Source organism: Bubalus bubalis, chromosome 20 (assembly GCF_019923935.1).
Source record: "Bubalus bubalis isolate 160015118507 breed Murrah chromosome 20, NDDB_SH_1, whole genome shotgun sequence".
Lineage (NCBI taxonomy): Eukaryota > Metazoa > Chordata > Mammalia > Artiodactyla > Bovidae > Bubalus > Bubalus bubalis.
In genome coordinates, this window is record NC_059176.1 from 57,782,542 (window position 1) to 57,800,905 (window position 18,364).

At 39.7% G+C, this 18,364-nt stretch overlaps 1 protein-coding gene across 1 annotated transcript in view; it reads left to right on the plus strand.

Moving 5' to 3' along the window:
* The window catches only part of MCTP2 (multiple C2 and transmembrane domain containing 2), a gene marked incomplete in the record, with an annotated part of 246,278 nt that extends 244,918 nt beyond the window's left edge, over window positions 1-1,360 (plus strand). The window contains 1 exon segment of the mRNA XM_045163827.1: window positions 31-1,360. Coding sequence (XP_045019762.1) covers window positions 31-99 — 69 coding nt within the window.
* Window positions 1,361-18,364: the final 17,004 nt, after the last annotated feature.

Below are 18,364 nucleotides of genomic sequence, written 5' to 3' on the forward strand. Positions count from 1 at the left end.
CCCCAGCGTCACGTCTGTCTGTTTTCACAGGTGCAGTATGCGGAGCTGAAGCCGGGCAGTAGCCAGAGCCCCGTTCGGAAGAAGCGCAGCGCGCTCTAGGACACACCCTGACTCTGGACACCAGCAGCTGACGGCGTGCTGGACTGACGAGACCGGTGTTCTCTGCCATTCGGTGGTAGCCGTGGTGTCTTTCTGAAATGCGTGCCATGTTGAGCCCTGTCTTTACCCTCCCCATCTTCATGGCATAGATGCATGTGCCCACGGGCGCATCCGTGTGCAGGGGTAATCAACTTTGCATCTGGAGTCAGCCCAGTGAAAGGAAACACTCCAGAGACTGTAAAAGACTAAAATCCCTTCTTCTAACAGGAGACTAAAGCAAGCTTCCAGGGGTCTCAGCACCCTCCTTGAGAACAGCCAGGATGCCACTTGGATGCAAGCGTGACTTTGAACTTGTTTTCAGATCTCTAACAGTTTCACATCAAGATTCAGTTACATTCGCTCGCACCCCCGCCCTCCTTTCAAATGATTGCTTTTTTTTTTCCTCTGAGTTAACAAGTCCTGGATAGCCACCATCTACCCAAATAATGTATATTATAAATAGATTTTTTTTTAATTATTACCTGGATCATCCCAGTTCTTTGGGGGTCTTTCAGCCATAACAACTAAAGACCTAGATGTAAAATTTCAGTAAGCTGCTTGGTGCTGGATGCCAGCCTGCCTCCTGGTCCATTGCTGGCAATGGATGCTCTAGAATGTTCGGAGAGATCATTCGCCCAAAACGTGAAGGACTCAGTGAAAATATTTGGGTGCTTCAAATAGCCATTTCTGCTCATGTTACTTTTTGCTTATTTCCCAAATGTAATCTCAGTAGTATAGCTTGAGAAAGAGTGGGGGGGGGTGGTGAACAAGTGAATTCTGAGAGTATTTAGAAAGATAGACTGAGGAGCAAGGGACCAATGAATGTGGCTGCTTATCTGAATGTCATAATCCCTTCACTTACCTACACTTTTAAGAAAGTAAAAATGCTGTAGCAATCCACGTGGATCTTTTGTTCCTAAGCAAAATAAGCTACACATAATAAAAACATATATCTCAGAACCCCATTCCTAGAAAGGTACAATCCCCAAAGTCTTTTTGAGTATATACTTTACCATTTCGCTGTAACCTCCTCCAAGTAAATATCCCAGTTTTTGTGCATATATAAAATGAATGCAACTACCTTTCTGTTCAAATGATATTTAAGTTGTAAAGACTATATTTTGTTGACACATACTTTGTATGTGCAGTTTTATATGTATATATCTATAAATATATGTATTGTAAAGAAAAATTCAAGTAAAAAGATCTGATTCAATAGTGAGTTTTACTGTTTTGTTTTTTTTTTTTTTTCTCTCTCTCTCTCTCTCTGGGTTGTAATTTAATAATCTTCAAACAAAATGTTTATGAAAAATGCCAAAGATTCTGAACCTTATCATCCCGTGTCTGTTTTTCTTCATATTCTATCTTCCTGGGTTGCTTTCTCACTGAACCAGATTTCTGCATGATTTGATTTACTTCAAGTTAATGAAGCTGGCTGAAAAAGAACCTTGCAGAAATTATAAAAGCTCCAGTAAATCTCTGAGTTGTACATACAATAGATATCCAAGAACCTCTTTTGTTAAACCAGTTACTCAATCTTCTGTGTAAACAATGCCTCATTGTCTCACTCCCAACTACTACCCAGTTTATCACAGTCTGTCATTTTGTAATGACCTAAGTCAGACATTTTTAAACAGACACGTGAGATCTGATCAGTCATTTGAATGAAAACTTTCAGCAGCAAAATAACCCCTTATTTATTCAAAAGTGGAACCAATACTTTATTGTTGCTCTTTTCTATAGAATCTCAAAATGAAATAATTCGCCCGAAAAGAAGGCGTCATTAGTTAGACTTATTTCTTCTGTAGTCCGATTGGAATTTTCAGCATTGAGTTTAGGACACAAATAGCAGCTGAGATGTAAAAGCAAGGACAGAATCAACCTTTAATAACTTTGTATGGAAAACAATTGTTAGTTGATTAAGTAGTAATGGGATGCTAAAAATGAATGTTATCTGCAAGTGAAATGTTAAGATTCATGCAAGTAGTCAAATGACATATGAAAGATTTGGGGATGCTTTGTAGATAAGATTTATGGGTTATGGTTTCATCATGTGATAATTAAACATAATTTAGTAGGAATGTTGAAAGCCCGACCAAACTCTCCTGGTTCTCTTCTCAAGCCCATTAAGAAGCTCGAGCTCACAAGCCCATCCCCTGCCCTGTCTGGATGTCTTAACGGGCATCTCTTCCTCAGCAGGTCAGGAATTTAGCATTATTCATGTGTTCAGGACCCCGAACTCCACAACTTCCTACTAGCTTTGTTATTTCCCTTACTGGCACAGGCATCCTATAGATTGGGAGGCCCCTTGTTGCTGAGATCTAAGTTGTATTCGACTCTTTTGCAAGCCCATGGACCATAACCCTCCAGGCTCTGCTGCCCATGGGTTTTCCCAGGCAAGAATACTGGAGTGGCCTTCTTCAGGGCATCTTTCTTGGCATCTTTTTTTTTTCAGTCCTCATGCCTTTTTCCTGTCTCCCAACCTATACAATCTGGTAGATCTAGTGTTGGCAAGTTATCTTGTCCATTTCTGATCACAATCACCCAAGCCTCTGCCCAATCTGAGGCCTCTGTAAGCTCTCACAAGTCAAGGTAACTGTGCCAATTACTTTACGCCAGGTCAGTCTTCATTCAGACTATTATTTTCCCTTGAAATACTTTCTCCCCAGTTTCTATCAGATTAATTCTACCTGCCTTCAAAACATTCAAAAGTCCCATGCCCAAATATGCTTTATTATTAGTTTCTTGGCTGTGTTAGAGTCCACCGTTCCTGTTCACACCCTCTCATCTTACGTGTTTCTGGCATCTGCTATATTCTGCCATGACTCCTAATTACCAGGGACCTTAACTCCCACCTTCCTCTACTGGGTAGCCCATCCTACCTGGCACCTAATAGACACACTTAGAAAATACATGATTAACAGATCAGGTTATAGAGACCTATTCTTTCTCTACCCTTTCATGTGTGATTCTCAGGGGGCTGAGCTGGATAATTTAGTGTGGTCTATCCCAGGAAATAATTTCTTGCATTAAGTACACAGCTTAGATTATGACATTATTTATAAACTCTGGCTGTGTTAATTATAAGCTTTTAAATTAAGCAATGTCTTATATTTGGAGAAGTCCTTACCTCTGTGTCAATGGGAAATATACTGTTTATTTGTAGATGAATCAGAGCTCTCTTGGTTCTCTTCTTAAGCTCAATTTTTGACTCTCTTATCATTGAACAAACATATTGAATGCTGATGATACACTTGAATGAAACAGAGAAACTTCCCTTAGTAGAGCCAGACATTAAACAGATATTTTTAAGCAGTATCATGGCATTACATTCTCAGATTCAACTTTTAAGAAGAGCATTCTGGCTGTAGTGGGTACATTAGTAAATATGAATGCCCAGAGAAGCGCCAGCTGCAGGGCTGTGTATAAGCTGATGGTAGGCTGGACTTTCCAACAACAGTACCAGAAAAAGAAAAATACATAAGTGAAGTTGGAGAGAAGAGATTAAAGTGAGCAGGATTTCACAGTTTCTTGACTACAGGGTGAGGGAGAGAGTAGGTAGATCAAGAATGATGCTTGGTCCTCTTGTCTCTGGACCTAAGAAGATGGTCTGGCCTTTGACAAAGAAAGAATTACAAGAGCAGCCAGGGAAGGAACTGCAGGAGCCCAGTGCTAGACAGTGTTGAATTTGAGATGTTTGAGAAGCCTCCAAATGGCAATGTCTAAGAGGTGACTGGATACATGAAAATGGAACTAGAAGAAGAAATGCATTGTACTTGAGGTACATTTAAGGACCAGCAGTCATAGAAAATGAAGTTACATGCTTCAAGAGATTGAACTCAACACTCATAGTCATATATATATAATCTTTAGTTAGCAAAGACTGTAAATAGAATAGAATTAAACAGGTAAGCAGTGAGCACATTGTCATTGAATATGAGGTGAGAGCATGTTTCCAGAAAGCAGACGTGGTCCATAGTGCTGAATACCACTGAGATCCTATAGGTTGACAACAGAATAATGAGCTTAAAATGACATGGTAGTTGAGAGGACCTTGGCAATGAATCATTTCAGTGGAGTAGTAGGAGGAGATACCAGATAGGGATTGACATGTGTGGATGTCTGGATATGGAGGTAACTCTGAAAGTTTCACTGCAAGAAAGGGAGAGAGAATAGAGATTGGGAATGAAAGAAAGTTTACAGGAAGACTGTAATAAGAAAAAAAAAATTGCATGTGTCATGAACTCAGTGTATATGCATCAGCTACAAAAAATTCCTCATGAGATGAAGTTGATTATGTTGTTGGTTAGTTGCTAAGTTGTGTCCAACTCCTTTGCGGCCCCATGGACGGTAGCCCACCAGGCTCTTCTGTCCATGGGATTTCCCAGCCAAGAATACTGGAGTGAGTTGCCATTTCCTTCTCCAGGGGATCTTAGCAACCCATGATCAAACCTGCATCACCTGCATTGGCAGGCGGGTTCTTTGCCATTGAGACTGGGAAGCCCTGAAGTTGACTATATTCGTTATTTAAAATTATGTTCTGTCAAAACCCACCTCTTCTTTATGTAGTATTCAGTTCAGTTCAGTCGCTCAGTCATGTCCGACTCTTTGCGACCCCATGAATCGCAGCGTGCCAGGCCTCCCTGTCCATCACCAACTCCCGGAGTTCACTGAGACTCACATCCATCGAGTCAGTGATGCCATCCAGCCATCTCATCCTCTGTCGTCCCCTTCTCCTCCTGCCCCCAATCCCTCCCAGCATCAGAGTCTTTTCCAATGGGTCAACTCTTCACATTAGGTGGCCAAAGTACTGGAGTTTCAGCTTTAGCATTATTCCTTCCAAAGAAATCCCAGGGCTGATCTCCTTTAGAATGGACTGGTTGGATCTCCTTGCAGTCCAAGGGACTCTCAAGAGTCTTCTCCAATACCACAGTTCAAAAGCATCAATTCTTTGGTGCTCAGCTTTCTTCACAGTCCAACTCTCACATCCATACATGACTACTGAAAAAACCATAGCCTTGACTAGACGGACCTTTATTAGCAAAGTAATGCCTCTGCTTTTGAATATGCTATCTAGGTTGGTCATAACTTTCCTTCCAAGCAGTAAGCGTCTTTTAATTTCATGGCTGCAATCATTATCTGCCATGATTTTGGAGCCTGAAAAAATAAAGTCTGACACTGTTTCCACTGTTTCCCCATCTATTTCCCATGAAGTGATGGGACCAGATGCCATGATCTTCGTTTTCTGAATGTTGAGCTTTAAGCCATTAATCTAGCTTTTATAGCAAAAGAATGGCTGAAAAATTGAAATAGAATATTCTCTGAAAATATTATGAGTAGTCAATTGATAACTGAGTAGAAGTCAAGGGTGACTTCTAAAGAATGGCTTAAAGCACATTACCTCTTTATATAGGTCTCCTTGTATAAAACCTGCCGTTCTGTTCTGGCATTTTAATGAAATGATTTACTTGGGGAAAATGGATGATCAAGCACATCAGAATTGTTAACATTTTACAGCACTTATCAAATGCCAGATACTTTCTAAGTGCTTTAGATGTAATAGCTCATTTAATAATTTTTAAAAAGCAACTATGATGTTTCTAAATACTTACTTTAAAAAAAAAAAAACCCACCAATCTTCTGCAAACTGTTTTAGAAAATAATAAAAAAGATTACACTTTTCTACACATTTTATGAGGCCGATATACTCGTCATCCCCAAACACAAGATGATACAAGAATGGAAGATGACCAAAATCCCTTATGTACATAAATGTAAAATTGTGCAAGATATATAGGCCTTTACACTGAAAAAAAAAAATAAATGAGAGGTGGAAGATAAACAAATGAAGGGATTCATGGGTTAAAAGTTCAATATATTAAGATGTCAATAGATTGAATATAAGCCTGATAAAAATTAGAAAAAAATTTTTTTTGCAGGAATTAACCTACTGACTACAAAATGTATATAGAAATGTGAGAGTTCAAGAATAGTCAAAGCAATCTTACAGGTAATAACTCTAGCAGATGTCCAGATGTATTACAAAGCCATTGTAACTAGGACAATGTGGTGTTGGCACAAAGGTAGACAAGTAGATCAAAGTAGAAAAGATGAGAAGTAGACCCACACATATCTGGTAACCTGTGACCTAATTTATGTCAAAGGTAACATATTTGCGGTGTGTAGGGAAAAGACCTTTTTGAAAAATGATACTGGGTCATTTTAGCATCCATGTGGATAAAATGAATCTTGATCTCTCCTTTATACAATTTATAAGAATCAATTCCATATGAGTTTGCAGATCCAAAATGAGTGAAGTCGCTCAGTTGTGTCCGGCTCTTTGCGACCCCATGGACTATAGCCTACCAGGCTCCTCTGTCCATGGGATTTTCCAGGCAGAAATACTGGAGTGGGTTGCCATTTCCTTCTCCAGGGGATCTTCCCAACCCAGGGATTGAACCCAGGTCTCCTGCATTGTAGGCAGACACTTTATCGTCTGAGCCAAAAGTGGATGGCAAAATAAAGATTTCAGAAAAAGATGTAGGAAAATATTTTCACATTTAGGTGATATGCAAAAATTTCTTCAACTGGAGACGAGATGCTAATCATAAAGGGAAAATACTGTTAAACTGTTGATCATTACAATTAATCTTGTCCTCAAAAAATATGATTGAGCGCAAAGATAAGCCACAAAGTGGGAGGAGACGTGCAAACTCTGCCTGTAATCTGACAAAGGATTCTTGTCCAGAGCACATAAAGATCTATAATGAAAAGGCAGATAACCCAGTAGAAAAACGGGCAAGAGGCTTGAACAGGTACTGTTTAAATGAGCCTATCTAAATGGCCAGCAAATATATAGAGAGGTGCTCAACATCGTTAGTTATTAGACAAGTGCAAATTGAAATCACAAAATGATACAAGTGCACATAGTCAGAAGAACTAAAATGGAAAAGTCAATATTGAGTGTTGTTAAGAATGTGAAAAAAATTCTCTTACTTTCTGGTGGATGGAAAAGTAAAGTGGTACAACTACTTTGGAAAACCATTTGGCAGTATCTATTAAAGCGAACTGTATGCATACCCTGTGACCTTTCCCCCAGTTTTGCTCTTAGGTATACAACCAGTAGACATGTGCCTGTTAATAAAAGACATGCCTAAGAATATCCATAGCAGCAGTATTTATATAATTCCAAAGTAAAAACAGTCTGCAGACATACATATGTAGTCTATATGTATGTATAAATATATATACATGCATATGCAATCTCCGAATTGATCATAATCTGTGACTGACTCTACATGGAATACATAGAGAAATGAAATAAACAATAATGTTACCTGCAACAACATAGATAAATTTCACATTTTGTTGAGCAAAACAAGACACATTCACAGACAAAAGCAATGTATGACTTCATTTATATGATGTTCAAAAACAGGGAAAATACATTCTGTGGTGTTAGAAGTCAGAAGGCTATGGGTATAGTGACTGAATGGACTCCTGGAATGATGCTACTGGTCAGTTGTTTTGGTTTGAGCTCTCGTTACATGAACTTTTTGTTCATTTTGTGGAATTCCTTGAGCTACAACCTATGACTAATGTAATTTCCTACATGTTTCCTAAAAAGAAAAGAAAAATGATGAAGCATGACAATTTTATCCCTAATTTACAATGAAAAAAGCTGAGGCCAATCACTGTTAAAATATTTTAAACATAAAAAGAACCTATTCCAATAAAACTTTAAAATTGTTTAAGAGTTGAGAGTCCTTTTGAACAATAAACCCAAAGAAGACAGTTCCTACCTAATCTTTTTGCTTTTGAATATTCAATTTCACCTTAAATCAACCATCAATTTCTTTTTAATCTTTATAAACAGGAGTACTAAGAATGGCTTCTAACTGATCATACGCTGAATCATTAAAAAGTTGCTTTACACGAGCAAGTTCAGGTCAGCTCAGTCGCTCAGTCGTGTCCGACTCTTTGCGACCCCATGAATCGCAGCACGCCAGGCCTCCCTGTCCATCGCCAGCTCCCAGAGTTCACTCAAACTCATGTCCATCGAGTCGGTGAGCAAACTGACCCATAAAATACCAGGATCCTGTGTTCCCCAAATTTTTACCTCTTTACAGTTTGTACTTAGGTTCCTTGAGCCTGGCATCCTAGGACATCTCTTATATGAATCATTCATTTTTATTCCTGTTTTATATATTAAAGCTTATGAGAAAAAAGATGATGGATTTTGTTTTTTGGTTCCATAGGAAGGCTACATGTCTTCTCTCCCATAGGAAGAAAGAGGGATGGATGATTGACAGATATATATAGAAGATAGAAATCAATAATACAGTTGAGAGTGTGTGTATATACATATATATGCACATATATGTGTATATATATATAGTTATATATAGTTGAAATGGAAAACTTTACCTTCTTTGCTCAGTAGTTGGAGGACTACAAATTAAACTCACCTAACAGATTTACAAGAGAAAGAACAGATTTTAACCATGTATGCACAAATGGCAGATGACAAAGAAATGTATCTCAAAGTGGGCAGTTAGAGTCTGGGCTTAAGACATAAAGAAGAGACTTGTGGACACAGGGAAGGAGAGGGTAGGACGAACTGAGAGAGTAGCATTGAAACACATGTATTATCATATATAAAATAGACAGCCAGTGGGAATTTGCTGTATGATGCAGGGAGTTCAAATCTGGTGCTCTGTGACAACCTAGAGGGGTGGGAGGGAGGGAGGGGACATGTGGGGCTGATTCTAGTTGATGTATGGCAGAAATCAACACAATCTTGTAAAGCTATTATCCTCCAATTAAAAATAAATTTTAAAATAAATTAAGAAAATATGAAAATAAAAAAAAATTGGGGGCTTAAACACCATCTTAAGGGGTGAAGGGAAGGAGGAGAAAGGCATGTAAATTGGGAAGGTAAATTACTTGTTAGAGGGGGGAAGAAAGGATAGTACATGGAAAACTAGTGACTTTTAGGAAAAATAAATGGGTCCTCAGTAGAAGAGAGGGATGGAAGACAGGATGGTTTTGTGACAATGTCTCTCTAGGTGTGGTGTCTTCTCATTGTCCCAGGTGATAAGAGTCTACCTTCCTATGTTACTCTTGGGCTGCTGCTGCTAAGTCACTTCAGTCGTGTCCGACTCTGTGCAACCCCATAGACGGCAGCCCACCAGGCTCCCCCGTCCCTGGGATTCTCCAGGCAAGAACACTGGAGTGGGTTGCCATTTCCTTCTCCAATGCATGAAAGTGAAAAGTGAAAGTGAAAATTGAAAGCGAAGTAGCTCAGTTGTGTCCGACCCTCACCGACGCCATGGACTGCAGCCTACCAGGCTCCTCTGTCCATGGGATTTTCCAGGCAAGAGTACTGGAGTAGGTGGGTTGCCATTGCCTTCTCTGTACTCTTGGGCTGAATTTAAAACAATTCAGTTCTTTGTGGGAGTCTCTGCTTTTAGTCAGATAAAGGAGTTCAGGAAAAAAATTCATCTGTTGATTTTCAAATGCTCTCAGCTCAAAATGATTCGTGTGTCACAATTGTATATTCTGCATACGCACATATAGTCACACTTATTTGTGAAACTTTACTTATCTCCAAAAATTGACCTAAAGATTCCAATTAAGAATCCAAGAATCGTGTTTTTGGGCAAAATATTAGAAGTTTGTCTCTTGCTTGGTTTGAAACCTCAGGGTGCAGCAGTGTTTTTTTAGGAGCCCAAAATCAGTAGCTTGCTCGTTGCCAGAATCTGACTCATTCACTTCTGATCCAGGTTTTCTCTGGGAAATGTTTTATAGGCTGAAAAATCCTAAAATTTCAATTGGTTTTCCATTCATTTAATTTATTACAACAGCATGCTTCTATCACCCATGTATTTTCGTTATTAGAGCAAAACAACTGGTTGGAAAAGTGAAAACACATGACATCATTTGTTTGCCTGCATAATAAACAGCTGCCCTAACTGACTCAGTGTGCATCTGCCCGGTAAAGGCTGGAGGTGAGTTTACTTCTGTTCGGGCATTTTTATCCCCAGAAGGCCCATGCAATTTAGAGAAGCAGTCCAGCCAAGAAAAGTTAACAGAACAGTGGGGCATTCCTGGCACACTGAAGGGAGACCACAGACTTTTTTTTTTCAGTCGAGGCATGAATCACCTGTATGCTATTTACATTGCATGTGGGGCTGCACCCAGCATGGAAGTTGCTAGACGAGACTCTGGTATAACAAGGGGGAAGCACCGCCTCTGATAAGAGAAAGGGCTGGACATGAATGGTCAGGGACAGGCGCTTTAGTCCAGCAACACCATCACATCTGGACGGAGCTGAGCTTACTTGGGGAGAGTACACAGGTTCCTGTCGTCTCAAACTCCGAAAGTTTTGCCCTTGCCTATATTTACTGACACCTTTTGGTGCGGCAACTTTTACCCCAAGCAAGTGTTACCTGGCTTATGACTCAGTAGGAAAAAATACCTTATCATATAAAAATTACTATTTCTTCTTTTTCAAATAGTCTGTACTATATATACCTCCTCTGGTGGCCCAGGAGGTAAAGTGCCTGCCTGCAATGTGGGAGACCTGGGTTCGATCCCCAGGTTGGGAAGATCCCCTGGAGAAGGAAATGGCAACCCACTCCAGTATTCTTGCCTGGGAAATTACATGGACGGAGGAGCCTGGTAGGGTACAGTCCATGGGGTCGCAAAGAGTCAGACACAGTACTATATATATACATATAAATATATATATATATATAATATACTATATATAGTCCATTTTATAATCATCTGAAATGTTTGTGCTGAATATTCTTTTCTCTTCCAAAGCATTAATAAAGATGTTTGAACAGGTCAGCATGTAACATTGATCCCTTCAGTCCAGTTGATCAGACACTTCTTTTAAACTAGATCCAGGAGCATTTATCGCAATTATGGTCTTAAGAAGTGATTGGTTTTAACTAATCAGTCTGTATTTTTTTTTTTTCAGCAAATTAAACTTAAAATTGGAGCTTTGTGAAATACCACTGAATCTTCTATACTGATTTTAAATAGCAAACAGACCTCAGGGTCTTCTCCAGATAATTCCATTCACTGAATATCCTCAAGTTGAAGCTTCATAATTGATGGTAGTAAATTTGCTTTTAAAACCCTGGGTCATTACAGACATCCCAGTAGCTACTGTTTCTTGATGGTCATTGATATTTAAGGCACTTAGAAATCATAGTTTTAGTCAATTACAAAGATATTTTGCATAATTAACAGGGTCTGTCTAGGCCTAGGGTTTTGATCTGTGCTTCAATTCTTGATTTTACATGAACCACTTTGAAAGGTCCTGGTTAGGAGGTTGGGAGGAGGGGGCAGTGGTGAAAACTCTGAGGTCTGGGTCATTTTAGGACTATTGACTTGAAGGATAAGGTTTCCTGACAGCTCTTTCCTGTGTTTCTTATAAATGGTAACTTGGTCAAGCTGGCCATTTCTATCAAGTATTCATATTGACTGTTTCTGTGAAAGATTTCCAAATGAATAGTGTCTCATTCATTTTAATAATTAATGCCCCCTTTTCTCCTAACCCTTAGATTTCAGCCTAGATTTCGATTATTCATAGTCCTATGGGAACATGAATGAGATGCACATGTTCTCTTCAAACTTGCCATTAAGTTTTAAACTTTATTGTTTTGCACTTCTCTTCCAATGTCCGGATAGGTTATACAACTGCTACCTTATTTAATCTGTTTTTCGCTCTTTTTCTCTCTTTTACAGCTGTCCATTTTCTGACTCAGAGGCAGCAAATATTTCACAGATCCTAAAACAGGCAATTTAAAATGGGGATGGGGGAGCTCAGAGGGTTGGTTGAGACCAGATTTGGACTATATCAAAATGAAAACCACTTTGCTTCCTCCAACTGCCTTTCATTAACATTTGATTATTATTGGCTTGGGTGATCTCATTGACCTGGAGCTAGGAAGACAGAAGTTCAAGTTCACAGCTGGGTACTATGGTGGTAATTTACTGTATGTCTCTGGGAAACACATTTATCTTCCTGGAGCCCCAATTTCTCCATTCCTAGATTAGAAATAATAAAACCCAAATGATGGGGTTTTTGAATAAAGAATACAGAAACTCATCAGTGTCAGGCACATATTGTATCCTTTTATTAAATTAGGATACATACCTATGTATATGTGTGTGTGTGTGCTTATCCAGAGGAAGAAATAGAAACCCACTCCAGTAGTCTTGCCTGGAGAATCCCATGGACAGAGTAGCCAGGTGGGCTATAGTCCATAGGGTCTCAAATAGTTAGACACAACTGACTGAGCCTACTCATATGTTCAGTTCAGTCGCTCAGTCATGTTCAACTCTTTGCAACCCCATGAATCACAGCACGCCAGGCCTCCCTGTCCATCACCAACTCCCGGAGTTTACTCAGACTCACATCCATCGAGTCGGTGATGCCATCCAGCCATCTCATCCTCTGTTGTCCCCTTCTCCTCCTGCCCCCAACCCCTCCCAGCATCAGAGACTTTTCCAATGAGTCAACTCTTCACATGAGGTGGCCAAAGTACTGGAGTTTCAGCTTTAGCATCATTGCTTCCCAAGAAATCCCAGGGCTGATCTCCTTCAGAATGGACTGGTTGGATCTCCTTGCAGTCCAAGGGACTCGCAAGGGTCTTCTCCAACACCACAGTTCAAAAGCATCAATTCTTCGGCACTCAGCCTTCTTCACAGTCCAACTCTCACATCCATACATGACCACAGGAAAAACCATAGCCTTGACTAGACGGACCTTTGTTGGCAAAGTAATGTCTCTGCTTTTCAATGTGCATAAATCAATGGTGCAGTTTGATGAATCTTTACTAATTGAATATCGTTATGAAACCAGCATCCAGGTCAAGAAACTTGATGTTGCCGGTACCCCAGAAGCCTCTCCTGTGCCTCTTTTCATGACTGCCCTCAGGGGTACATGCAGGATTTCTCAGACTTGGCACTGTTTGTCTTTGGGGCCAGATACTTCTTGGTTGCAGAGTGTACACACAATGTTGAGCAGCATCCCTGGCTTCTGACAGTGAGTTGCCTATGGTATGTCCCAACTCTGCTAAAATCTGACAGTCAAAAATGTCTCCAGTGGTCTAGTGGGTAAGACTTGGCTCTTCCACTGCAGGGGGAGCGATTTCAATCCCTGATCGGGAACTAAGATTCCACATGCCGTATGGTGTGGGAAACCAGAAAAAGTCTCTAGGTATTGCCAAATGCTTGGCATATTGGAGGAGAGGAGGGGCTGGCAAAGTGTGGGAGCCTCTGGTATATTCTGATCTTTATACCACTAGGACCTAAGTCCTGAGGGGCCCCTCCTGTGTGAGCTGCCACTTGCTCTTTTCTGTCTTTCCTCCTCTGTGGGGACTCATGCATTTGAGAGAAACTTCTGAGTACAAACTACTATACTCAGTAGGTTCACTGCCTAGGAGTTCTGAAATCCACATCCTCCCTAAGCCTGGAGCCCCAAATGTCTTGCTTCTCTTCCCATTTCTCCCTAGCTCCTATCAACCTCTATAGTAGAAGTGTAAATTGGTTCAATCACTTTGGAAAACTTTTGGCAGTATTTATTAAGGATTTATTAAGCTATACATACGTGTACCTTATGACTACCCCCTAGTTTATTTTGAATGTTTACTTAATACTCTATGTCTGGCCTTTCCCAAAAAGAGATTTGAAGTAACTTGCAACAGACAACATTAATATGTTAATTAACCTGTATATTTTAGTGTAAATTAAAGTTGAAAGTAAGGGAAATTATTTCTTTGATTGGTACTACAAGCAAGCTGGGGAGTTCAAGATGAAGAATAATATTAGTATTCATTGCTTTACAGTAAACATTCTTATTTATAGTTTGAATCAGATTCCAAGTAAGTTCATACATTTCATTGTTCATATGTCTCTGAAATCACTTTTAAGCTTGTATGTCTCCAATCTGTATGTTTTCTCTCAATTTGTTAAAGAAACTGACCTTTTGCTCTGTAACTTTTCTGATCATCTGAATTTAGATGATTGCATCCTCATGGTGTCATTTAATTTGTTCTCTGTCCTCCTATTCTCTATAGATGGTAATTGCAAAGAGATGTTCTCAGATATGGGCTTCCCCTGTGGCTTGAAAGAATCCACCTGCAATGTGGGAGACCTGGGTTCGATCCCTGGGTTGGGATGATCTCCTGGAGAAGGGAAATGCTACCCACTCCAGTATTCTGGCCTGGATAATTCCATGGACTGTGTAGTCCATGGGGTCACAGGTATAGTTTGTAGTATAAGGGCCTGACAATTAGGTTCTTTTTCTTTTTGATTGTCAAGGTGTAATCTAAGTGACTGATATTAAATGCACCCACTTCAAAGACATGGCTCTTGAATAGACACATTATCAACTAACCATTATGGAAAGAGCCAGGCCACCCCACTCATGAAGTTCTTCATCTAGAAATTCCTTGTTGACCCAGATAACCGACCTTTTTGGTGACTGATTTTCCTTCCTTCCACTTTGATTCCCACTCTTTATGTTTTGCATTCACCAACAAATAGTGAAATTGCAAAACCCTAGACACCACACCCTTGACCCCATTAAAGGCAGAACTTCAAGGTCCATTCTCTCTTTTCTCTCTTTCCCCATGACTTTGTTGTATGGCCCCAAGCATGCTGTGTACCCTCCAGGAACTGTGAGCAATAAATCTTGTTTATTTCAAAGTTCCCTGATGGTTGTTCCTGATGTCTGCAGGCATCTTGCAATCAAAATAAAAATCACAAGGGCTGGCCAGCCACCACATTGGAAATGTCTATGGGGACTCACCATGGGCCAAGGTGAGAGCTCCCAGAACTTCCTAGCTGATAGCATTACTATTGATTGACACAAAATAAGGTTTGATGATTTCTGATGCCATTTCATAGTGCTGCTGTACTTTGCCATCAAGAGCCATATCATGTTAGCAATGAATAAATCTAGATCCATTACTTCATTAGGGCTACCATACAGAAATATTTTACATCTAGTGTTTCTCCTATATTCATCAGCTTGTACTTCAAGTGACAGAATCCCTTATTCTCCTATTTGGCTCTTCAATAGTAAAATTTTTATAATTCAAGTGTTTCCCCTTTATTTTCCTGTTGTTGTTCAGTTGCTAAGACGTGCCCAACTCTTAGCATACCGGGCTCCTCTGTCCTCCAATATCTCCCAGAGTTTGCTCAAATTCATGTCCATTGAGTGGGTGATACCATCCAAATATCTCATCCTCTGTCATCCCCTTCTCCTCCTGCCTTTAATCTTTCCCAGCATCAGGGTCTTGTCCAATGAGTCAGTTCTTCGCATCAGGTGGCCAAAGTATTGGAGCTTCAGCTTCAGCATCAGTCCTTCCAATGAATATTCAGGACTGATTTCCTTTAGAATTGACTGGTTTGATCTCCTTGCAGTCCAAAGGACCCTCAGGAGTCTTCTCCAGCACTACAATTTGAAAGCATCAATTCTTTGGTGCTCAACCTTCATAGTCCAACTCTCACATCCATACATGACTACTGGAAAAACCATAGCTTTGACTTCGTCAGCAGAATGATGTCTCTGCTTTTTAATATGCTGTCTAGAATTGTCATAACTTTCCTTCCAAGGAGCAAGCATCTTTTAATTTCATGGTTGCAGTCACTGTCCACTGTGATTTTGGAGCCCAAGAAAACAAAATCTCTCATGGCTTCCACTTTTTCTCCTTTTATTTCCATTATTATCCTTATAGACAAAGTGTTAATGAAATCTAAGTTGGCTTCTGATTCTTTTTGACATGATCTCAGTATTTTTTGATAGTTTCTCTTGGTATCTGATAAGATGAACTACATTAAACCCAGCACCTACCTTACTAAGGCCTTAGAATCAGTCATTTCTCCAAAAGTGCTGGGTTTTTTTGTTTGTTTGTTTGTTTGTTTTAGTGGGAAATGGTGTTTCAGGACCACAGTCTGGGTGTCTTGCCAGGATTCGCAAGATAAAGAACCAGTAGGATGTGTGTGTGTGTGTGTGCGTGCGTGCGCACTCCCACATGTATAAAGATAAAGAATTTGTCCAGACAGTTATGGAGGCTGGTAAGTCCTTAGGGTGAGTAGCTGGTGACACAGGTGAGCAAGCTGGTGACTCAGGAGGACCGATAATGTAGTTCCACTTTAGAAGCTTGCAGGCTTAAATCCCAGAAAGAATAGTTTCAGGTCCAATCTGAAGACAGGAAAAAAAGCCCATGTTCCAATTCAAAGGCACTCAAGTAGGGAAAATCCTCTCTTACTTAGGGAAAACGAAAGTTAAAGTTTCTCAGTCATGTCTGACTCTTTGCAACCTCATGGACTATACAGTCCATGGAATTTTCTAGGCCAGAATACTGGAGTAGGTAGCCTTTCCCTTCTCCAGGAGATCTTCCCAACCCAGGGATAGCACCCAGGTCTCCTGCATTGCAGGCAGATTCTTTACTGTCTGAACCACCAGGGAAGCCCAAGAATTCTGGAGTGGGTAGCCTATCCCTTCTCCAGGGGATCTTCCCAACCCAGAACTCCAACCGGGATCTCCTGCATTGCAGGTGGATTCTTTACCAACTGAGCTATCAGGGAAGCCACTTACTCAGGGAGAGTTAGCTTTTTTTTTTTTTTTTCTATTCAGGCCTTCAACTGATTAAATGAAGTCCACCCACATTAGGGAGGACAGTCTGCTTAATATAGTCTACCAATTTTAAATGTTAATCTTATCCCAAATCATTCTTACAGAGACACCCAAGATAGGACATCCCTGATGGTCCAGTGGTCAAGAATCTGCCTGCCAATGCAGGGGACATGGGTTCAATCCCTGGTCTGGGAAGATTCTACCTGCTGCAGGGCAACAAAGCCCGTGCAGCACAACTTCTGAGCTGCTACTCTAGAGCCTGAGAGCCACAGCTACTGAAGTTTGCACACCATAGGGCCAGTGTTCCTCAACAGAAGAAGCCACCTCATTGAGAAGCTCATACACTGCAACTAGAGAGCAGCCCCTCTTTCCACAACTAGAGAAAGCCTGAGCACAGCAATGAAGATGCAGCACAGCCAAAAATACAAATAAATAAATAAAACACACCCCAAATAATGTTTCACCAAACATCTGGGTGGCCTGTGGCCCAGCCAGATGACATAAAATTAAGCATCCCATTGGATAGTAAAATTGCTCAGTACAACTGAGTTTCTCATTGTTTCTAGCCTTTTTCAATACTAAAAAATAATTTTTCAAATACAATACATGATAAATTGATGCTGATACTTCCAACTACAGGGTCTTTACTTAAATTCTTTAATCTTCCTTCTATGTCTTATTTCCGTCTATGGAGAATCCCAGTTTTCAATTATACCTAATGTAAATTAGAACATTACAAAATTAAGCATGCTTTTTATCCCACAACACAGCAGTCTCAGAATAAGAAAACCAGCGCTACCACTAATAATATCATTACAGGTAATTATTTATTTATGTAGTTTTTTGTAGTTCTTTAAATTATTGTCTTTAAGTTACATAGAATAGTTCTCTGGAATTATGCCACCAATTGGATACACATGTAAGTTAATTTGTTTTATTTCTTTTAGGGATTGCTTTTAAAATTTAATTTGGCTTTATAATTGGTAAAATAGTTAATCTCTTCCAAAGTCAAATCTACAAAACAAAGTATTATCACCTTCCCCCCAAAGTAATTTTTTTTTTCTCTTTTCATCTCATTTGTTGCATTAAAAAAATTTTAACATGAGCACACACAGACACATACATATGCTCCTCTCCTTCCTTCTTAGAGAATTAGTATTCTACTAAACACTTTTTTCCAACTCACTTTTTACACTGGAAAACATGTTCTGGAAACCACTCCATTGCAGTATATAAATATTATATATTCTCTCTTCTGTTTTGCACCTGCAGATATAGCAAGTAATAGTTATTTGGTTTTCTCCATCTCTTGCTTTTACAGATGACCCTATAATGAGTTGCTCTGCATATCTATCTATAATTTTACCAGTGTTTCTTTCAGATAGATTATTAGATGTTTAATTGATAAAAAAAATAAATATATATGTAATTTTGCTAGTTATTGCTAAATCTTCTATACAATTTTCAATTTTGTCTTCTCCCAAGTAATATTTGACAATGCTTGTTTCCTCTGGGCTCATCATCCTAGTTCAGTTCAGTTCAGTCGCTCAGTTGTGTCCA